The sequence below is a fragment of the Sorex fumeus genome, unplaced genomic scaffold (assembly GCF_029834395.1).
Source record: "Sorex fumeus unplaced genomic scaffold, SorFum_2.1 ptg000075l, whole genome shotgun sequence".
NCBI lineage: Eukaryota > Metazoa > Chordata > Mammalia > Eulipotyphla > Soricidae > Sorex > Sorex fumeus.
The window spans coordinates 26,270,978-26,279,518 of NW_026606132.1; the positions used below are offsets into that span (position 1 = coordinate 26,270,978).

Genomic DNA, 8,541 nt, shown 5'->3' on the forward strand with positions numbered 1-8,541 from the left:
CAGAAAAGAAGGTCCCCCCTCCCCACCCCCAAGAGTTGTCTGGTGGAGACAACTGAGAACCAGCGATCTGGTGGAGGCAGAGGCAGCTGCTTTGAGCCAAAGAGTTCATCTTGCACCAAGGGGGTCAGAGTTGGGAGGGGGCGCACTGTGGCTGTTCTGTAGGTGCTCAGCAGTCTAAGAATGCGGCTGGCTTCTTCAAACCAGGGGTTCCCAGAAGAATGGTCTTATACAATTTTTATTTGCTCTGCTTCATTTTAGCCCTGATTGCTCAAGTCAAACAATTCACCAGGGCCAAAGAAAAAAATAATTTATTTGGCAATTTTGCCCTGTTTGCCTTTTCAATGACTGAGCAGAGCAGGGAAATGCCAAATACTGTGCTGGCGCTTAGAGGCTGGCCCTTAAGCCGTATTCGGGCCGTGCTGGATGGCACCATGAAAGCACTGTAGAGGCTGCTGCTAGGCTGTGCCAGGACCTGCTGTTCTCATCTCTGCTCACTACTGGGGCCAGTGTCCTCTGTGAACTTCTTTTGACCCCCTTCCTGGCAGGTGAGGGTCCAGTTGTACATGGAGGATGACAGAAAAATCCAATGGCGTGAAGAGCTCCCCCGCCAATAACCACAACCATGCACCCCCCGCCATCAAGGCCAATGGCAAAGATGATCGCGGGACCGGTAGCAGGTGAGTTTGCTGAGCTGAATCCTCTCAGGGTGATGGGGAAGCTGCTGTGGTCCTCTTGCTCAGCCTTTTCATGACAGGTCAGATGCTCCTTGCTTCAAGGACACCATCTAAATGGTGACCCTCCAGGAGGGAAGCGTGCTCAGAGGACATGAGGTATGCCACCCTACACCTCCTTCCTCTCTCTGCAGGCCACAGTCTGCAGCCGACGATGACACCTCAGTGGAGCTGCAGAGGCTGGCAGACGCAGATGCGCCCTCAAGGGGAAGGCGTGGCTTCCAGAGGTAGGTGACAACATGGGGTCTGTTGGAGAGGGCCCCGTGGCTCTTGTCCTCTCGGTCAGTGCCACAGAGACCTCTGGGAAGTAGCACCGTGAGCCCAGCGAGGAACCAGTAAAGGGTCCAACCCTTGCAGGCCGCTAGGTAGCTGGGGACTCCAGAGTGACATCCAGAAGCCTGGGCTACCCCTTCTCGTGGCCTGGTCTAGGAAACAAAGCCTTCATCCTTTCCCCACATACTTCCTGATCACTGTCACCGCCCATTCAGACGCACCTCCTCCAAAAAGTCTTCCCAGAACAACCCTTCCCCATCAGGGCTGCCTACCAGTCATGCCTGAGGTCCAGGCCCCCCACCTTCAGTGCTCCTCAGCCTTGCTCTTTGCACTGAGATGGGGACTCCTCCTTGTCCCGTCTCCCCCATCAGCGGTGAGCTCTTGGGGCGGGTACTGTCTGAACCTCTGTGTCTCCCTCTAGGATCGTCCGCCTGGTGGGGGTCATCAGAGAATGGGCCAACAAGAATTTCCGAGAGGAGGAACCCCGACCGGACTCATTCCTTGAGCGCTTCCGGGGCCCTGAGCTCCAGACCGTGACAACACAGCAGGGGGATGGCAAAGGCGACAAGGAAGGCGACGGCAAGGCCAAGTATAGCTGCACTCTCAAGCCTGCGACTGGGGGCCCTGGGGGGGTTTCACTCAGAAGGACCAGTGGGGTTCTGTATACCACTCTCAGTGTCACCCAGGCCTATCACTACCTCTGGTGTGGTGTCTCCCCAAAACATCTGCCCAGCTTGGCCAATAGCCAGTGTCCTCCGGCAGCCTTTCTAACCATCAGTGACCCTTGCTTCTTGTCCTCCTACTTATAAGCAAAGAGTAGGCCACCTAAATATGGACAGGAATGGGGCTCAGCCAAGGGTGTGCAATTCCCACCCCCATCACACAAACACACACACACTCACTCACACACACACATACTCACACACACTCACACACATTCTCTCTCACACACACACTCACACACACACTCTCTCACACACAGTCACACACACTCTCTCACATACTCTCACAACACTCTCTCTCACACACACATGCTCTCACGCACTCTCTCACACACTCACACACACGCTCTCACATACACTCTCTCTCATATACACACTCACTCACACACACACACTCTCATACACACATTCTCACACACATGCTCTCTCCCATACATACTCTCTCATACACACACACTCTCACACACTCTCACATACTCACACACTCTCTCTCACATACATACTTTCTCTCACACTCTCTCTATCTCTCTCTCACACACTTTCTCACACACACTCACACACACTCTCTCACATACTTTCACACACACTCTCTTTCACACACATACTCTCACACACTGTCACACACACACTCACACACACTCTCTCACATACACTCTCTCACATACACACTCTCACACACACACTCATACACACACACTCATACACACTCTCTCTCACATACTCTCATGCACACTCTCACACACACTCTCTCATACACACATACAAACATGCTCTCTCTCACACACATACTCTCTCATACACACACACTCTCACACACTCTCACACACACACACACTCTCACATACACTCTCTCTCACATACACACGCACACTCTCTCTCACACACACACTCTCTCTCTCACACACACACACACACACACACACACACACACACACACACACTGGCCCTGTGTCAGTTCCCGAAGACAGTACATGTGGAGAGGCGCAATTAGGGAGCATGCTGGCGGGGATGCCAATATCCACACGGTGCGGGTGCCGAGCTGGGGCAGTACGAGGGGGGCTGGCAGCAGTTGAGCAAGAGGGAGCAGCAGAGCACAAGGAGAGGGCGGAGATGGGGCCTATGCTCTGAGGAATGAGTAGGCGAGGCCAGGGGGCTGGGGCGGATGTCTGGCCGAGCTGACACCCTACACCTCTGGCCAGTAGAGGAAGAGAGGTCTTGCCAAGGCAGGATGCAGCAGCTGGGAAAGTGATTTAGGGGCTGGAAGCTGGGAACGGAGCAGGGAGGGTGGGGTGGGCAGGAAGCACGTGGCGCTCACTTGCCTGAACTTCCTCTCTCCTCCCAGGAGCATTGGGAACCCGCTGGGGGCCTCGTTACCATCTGTGGGAAGCCTGCCCCAAGCCTTGCGGGCTGTCCCCACTGAAAGCACTGTCCCTTGCCAGGCTCCCTGAGCTCCCGATAGGAAGATGGTGTCCCTCACCGACCCAGAGGCTCAGTACCAGGGGCTGAGGCCCTGAGAAAAGGGACCTCTGTTCTACCACCACGCACATCCGCTCAGGCATTCATTCACGTTTCTTTCACATTGAAAATGTTTTTCTCTCCATATTATATTTTACCATTTCTTGATCTCAGAACTGATAGGTCAATCCCTCCTCTACTCTCTCCAGGCCCTTTTTCCTTCTCCTTTCCCCCAGCCAGTTCCCTGGGGCCTTGCATTGACAGAGCAGTGGGGGTACTGCAGACCTGGTCCCCAAAGCTGGTCTTTGTCTGTGTCCTCAGAAAGAAGTTTGAACTCTTTGTGTTGGACCCCGCTGGGGACTGGTACTACCGCTGGCTGTTCGTCATCGCCATGCCTGTGCTGTACAACTGGTGCCTGCTGGTGGCCAGGTGAGCACGGAGGGCCTGGGGGCAAAGCTGTCCTGTCCCTGGCTGTGTGGGTGAGGCACACCGTGCTCGCGCTCGCTGTGGACACAGGTCTCACCCCGATGCCATCTTCTTTCTGGATTCCCTGCTTGCTGTGGCACTCCCTCTGCCATCTCAACCTCCTTAGCCTAATATTCCACCCACACATCCTGTCTATCCCTTTTCTGCTCTGTCATCTATCACTGCTTCTTTAACTATGCACCAAAGCTTCCCTAGGTGTGACCTCCTTCCTCTCTTTCGGGACTGACCCCCGGGTCCTCTAGCCATTCCTAGCCCACTCCAACACGCTGCCCACTCTGTCAGCTAGATCCCAGCATTGACTGGATCACAAACAGCCCACACAGCCTGCCCGGACCCCAGGACTTGCCCTGCTCTCTAGCTCCACCTTCTGGATACACCCCAGCTCCTGTCCTCGGAGTTCTGGCAGCTGAAGTTGTTTTCTCCACACAAAATAAATGCCTCTCGACTATTTGCAAACCCTGGAGATTGTTCTGAAAGGCTCAGCTTCACAGTCAACCCGCCTCAAGCAGAGATGTGACTGAGCAGTCGTTGGGCACTAGACTGCTTGCCCAGGGCTGGGAAGAGTGTGACCTCTGCCCAGGACCCATCTCACAAACTAGTTGAACTGAAACGCCCAGCGTGGTTTCGGGAACAGTGGCCTAGAGAAAGGGGCTCCCTGAGGAGGGCATTTCCCCGCTGAGATCTGAGCTGCCAACTGAGTTACCTGAGGTGGGACCATTCTGGCAAGAGACACGAGGAAGGCCCGGGCTTGTGGTGACCCAGGGTGGCTGGAGCCGGGGACACTGAGTGAGTCATCAGCAAGGCAGGCACAGGATGCTTCCGGGGAGAGGATACTGGTGCTTTCTCCTGTATTGTTCATCCTCAGGAGACTCACCACATCGTCACTCTGTTTTCTTTGTTTGTTTTTATATGCAAAGAAGGAACAATTTTTTATTGAATCGCCATGAGAAACAGTTACAAAACTTCCATGTTTGAGTTTCAGTCATACAAAGATTGAACACCCATCCCTCCGCCAGTGTACATTCTCCAGCACCAATGTCTCCAGTATACCCCCTCTTTCCAACCCTCCCCTGCCTCTGTGGCAGACAATTTCCCCCATGCTCTCTCTCTACTTTTGTGTCACCGTGTTTTCAGTTCCCTTCTCTGCCCTGAACCAAAGCCCCACCCCCCATTCAATTACCAAGTTTTGCCAATTCTGCCTAAAAGTCATCTGCAGCCTCCAACATCTCCCATCCTCGCTGCTGTTGTCCAGGGTCTCTCACCCCCTCTCCCTTTCTCTCGCTCTTTCTCTCTCTCCCTCCTTTTTCCTCTCCCTTCCTTCCTATCCCTCGTCCTCTCCCCCCTCTCTCTGCATGGATTGACTCATGCCCTGAAGTGGGTTGCCCTTAGGTATATGTTGAAGAGATGAGCACGCATGCGACCATTTGTGTATTCTAGTTTGCTTTTCAGATGACTCATTCACCCCTCAAGCACTTGAATCCTAGTACTCTGGGCTAGGGCATGGGTCATGCAGTGAAGACTTAGAAGTGGTCTCTGTCTTGTCAGGGTCCACAGTCCAATGGCTTAAGCCAAAACTAGTCAGTGGTCACTGTAGCACTGTCCTTCGTTGTTCATCAATTTGCTCGAGCAGGCCCAGTAACGTCTCCATTGTGAGACTTGTTACTGTGTTTGGCATATCGACTACGTCATGGGTAGCTTGCCAGGCTTTGCCGTGAGAGCACATTACTCTCGGTAGCTTGCCAGGCTCTCAGAGAGGGGTGGAAGAATCGAACCCGGGTTGGCTGACCCGGCTGCATGCAAGGCAAACACCCTACCTGCTGTGCTATCACTCCAGCCCTAGTCAGTGGTAATATATATATTATATTTATATATGTGTTATATATCACATCACACTGTCACACTGTCCTCCCGTTGTTCATCGATTTGCTCGAGCGGGCCCAGCAACATCTCCATTGGAGACTTTGTTGTTACTGTGTTTGGCATATCGAATACATCACGGGTAGCTTGCCAGGCTCTGCCAAGCAGGAGAGATACTCTCGGTAGCTTGCTGGGCTTTCCGAGAGGGGCAGAGGAATCGAACTCGGGTTGGCCATGTTGGCTGCGTGCAAGGCAAACGCCCTACCACTGTGCTATCGCTCCAGCCCATATCACATATGTATACATAATATATACTACCACTGACTAGTTTTGTCTGTGTATATATATTGGCATATATACTGATATCGATGAAAGAAGGGTTGCACTAGAAGTTGCTTATCTTGGCACCAGGCTGTGACTCATTAGTGTCCCTGTTAGCTATCACAAGTCTGGCACCCAGTGGGCACTTCATTTGGGACCTCAGAGGGACCTTGGTGGGGTTGGAGTCTAAAGACCAGCCGTGTTGTCCTACAGAGCCTGCTTTAGTGACCTGCAGAAGGGCTACTACATAGTGTGGCTGGTGTTGGACTACTACTCAGATGTTATCTACATCGCAGACCTCTTCATCCGGCTGCGCACAGGTCAGTGAGCTCCTGGAACACACAGGAGGAACATAAGTTCCTAAGGACTGAATTAAAAATTCGGGCAGCTTGCTCAACATTGTGTTAGCCTCAACAATCTGGTTGGAACTTGTATTGGTACCCCCTCCTCCTTGAGCCTCATGGTTATGGAGCTACAGACCCGGGGACGGGGGTGTGTATGGGGAAATGGTGAAATGGTACCTTGGCTCAGTCCTGCAATGTGAGTTTCTTCTGCCCCTCCATGGAGAGGAGGGTTGAGTGAGTATTGTGTCCTCTGGGAATGACAGGTCTGAGGACAGAGGTGACATGTTGCCTTGTATCGCCACTAGGTTTCCTGGAGCAGGGGCTGCTGGTCAAAGATCCCAAGAAGTTGCGGGACAACTACATCCACACTCTGCAGTTCAAGTTGGATGTGGCCTCCATCATCCCCACAGACCTGATCTACTTTGCTGTGGGAATCCACAGCCCAGAACTGCGCTTCAACCGCCTGCTGCACTTCGCCCGCATGTTTGAGTTTTTTGATCGCACTGAGACGCGCACCAGCTACCCCAACATCTTTCGCATCAGTAATCTCGTCCTTTACATCTTGGTCATCATTCACTGGAATGCCTGCATCTACTATGCCATTTCCAAATCTATTGGATTTGGGGTTGACACCTGGGTTTACCCGAACATCACTGACCCTCAGTATGGCTACTTGGCTCGAGAATACATCTATTGCCTTTACTGGTCGACACTGACCCTCACCACCATTGGAGAGACACCACCTCCTGTGAAAGATGAGGAGTATCTGTTTGTCATCTTTGATTTCCTGATCGGTGTCCTCATCTTTGCCACCATTGTAGGAAACGTGGGCTCCATGATCTCCAACATGAATGCCACCCGGGCTGAGTTCCAGGCCAAGATAGATGCCGTCAAACATTATATGCAGTTCCGCAAAGTCAGCAAGGAGATGGAAGCCAAGGTCATTAGATGGTTTGACTACCTGTGGACCAATAAGAAGACTGTGGATGAGAAGGAAGTTCTTAAGAATCTGCCAGCCAAGCTGAGGGCAGAGATAGCCATCAACGTCCACCTGTCCACTCTGAAGAAAGTGCGCATCTTCCAGGATTGTGAGGCTGGTCTGCTGGTGGAACTGGTTTTGAAGCTCCGACCTCAGGTTTTTAGCCCGGGAGATTACATTTGCCGCAAAGGGGATATTGGTAAGGAGATGTACATCATCAAGGAGGGCAAGTTGGCAGTGGTGGCTGATGACGGTGTCACTCAGTATGCCTTGCTTTCAGCGGGGAGTTGCTTTGGAGAGATCAGTATCCTCAATATTAAGGGTAGCAAAATGGGCAATCGACGTACAGCCAATATCCGTAGTCTGGGCTACTCAGATCTCTTCTGCTTGTCCAAGGATGATCTTATGGAAGCTGTGACGGAGTACCCTGATGCCAAGAAGGTTTTGGAAGAGAGGGGCCGGGAGATCCTGATGAAAGAGGGGCTGCTGGATGAAAATGAAGTGGCCGCCGGCATGGAGGTGGACGTGCAAGAGAAACTGGAGCAGCTGGAGACCAACATGGAGACCCTGTACAGCCGCTTTGGCCGCCTCCTGGCTGAGTACACGGGGGCCCAGCAGAAGCTCAAGCAGCGCATCACGGTTCTGGAAACCAAGATGAAGCAGCACAATGAGGATGATTACCTGTCAGATGGGATGAACAGTCCTGAGCCAGCTGCTGCTGAGAAGCCATAAAGGTTGTGCTAGAAGAGCCGTGTAGGTCCCCACAGGATTTTCATTGCCTTTGGGCCCTGCTGAGTATCTCCCAAAGTTTTTCCCTCCCCATTTTGGCATCCAAACATCCAGGAGCCCCTTCCAAGTAAAGATGATAGCTGAGCTTGGTCATAGTAGGGACAGGATTGGCTCATTTTCTGGGAGTTTTGGACTGTCCAACTCTGAGAATGAAGAAGGGAAGCATCTGAGCTGCCTTCAAGGGCTCTGGCATGTGACTCGGAGCCTGGACAATGGTGTGCCCCCTGAATTATCTTCAGGACAGCTTCCAGCTAAGATGCTCCCCTCTCTCTGGGCTCCTTTGCATTTAGCTACTTACCACTTAGTCCCGGCCATTGCTTTTCTCATTGATTCTCAACATCCCCACTTCCCTGCACATGTAGATAGTTGGGTCATCTGTGCAGTATTTAGCACAGGTACCCAGTGTCTGTCTCCTATGACAGGCAAAACGTGTGTAGGGGGCATGAGGAGAGTGTTTGTTTGGGCTGTTTTTTCCTGCCACGAGGTGCATCTCTTGCTGTTTGTCTCCTTGTCTATCAACCAGGAAAGGGGAAGTCTTGGTGGCCTTCCCTGGGCCAGAAGGAAGATGATGATTTGGACCCATT

General features: G+C 52.5%; 1 protein-coding gene across 1 annotated transcript; it reads left to right on the forward strand.

Annotated features, from left to right (window-relative positions):
• Positions 1-570: 570 nt before the first annotated feature.
• Positions 571-7,900, forward strand: CNGA2 (cyclic nucleotide gated channel subunit alpha 2). The gene is made up of 6 exons (XM_056130184.1): positions 571-677; positions 866-958; positions 1,426-1,593; positions 3,503-3,610; positions 6,059-6,165; positions 6,495-7,900. Exons 1-6 carry the CDS (start codon positions 571-573, stop codon positions 7,898-7,900), a joined length of 1,989 nt encoding a protein of 662 aa, XP_055986159.1.
• The last annotated feature ends 641 nt before the right edge of the window (positions 7,901-8,541 follow it).

Excerpts from the sequence above, each read along its gene's own strand:
- CNGA2 (XM_056130184.1), top strand. The coding sequence starts at position 571 with ATGACAGAAAAATCCAATGGCGTGAAGAGCTCCCCCGCCAATAACCAC. Across the intron at positions 959-1,425 it reads GGAAGGCGTGGCTTCCAGAG|GATCGTCCGCCTGGTGGGGG; the intron begins GTAGGTGACAAC and ends GTCTCCCTCTAG. Across the intron at positions 3,611-6,058 it reads TGGTGCCTGCTGGTGGCCAG|AGCCTGCTTTAGTGACCTGC; the intron begins GTGAGCACGGAG and ends GTTGTCCTACAG.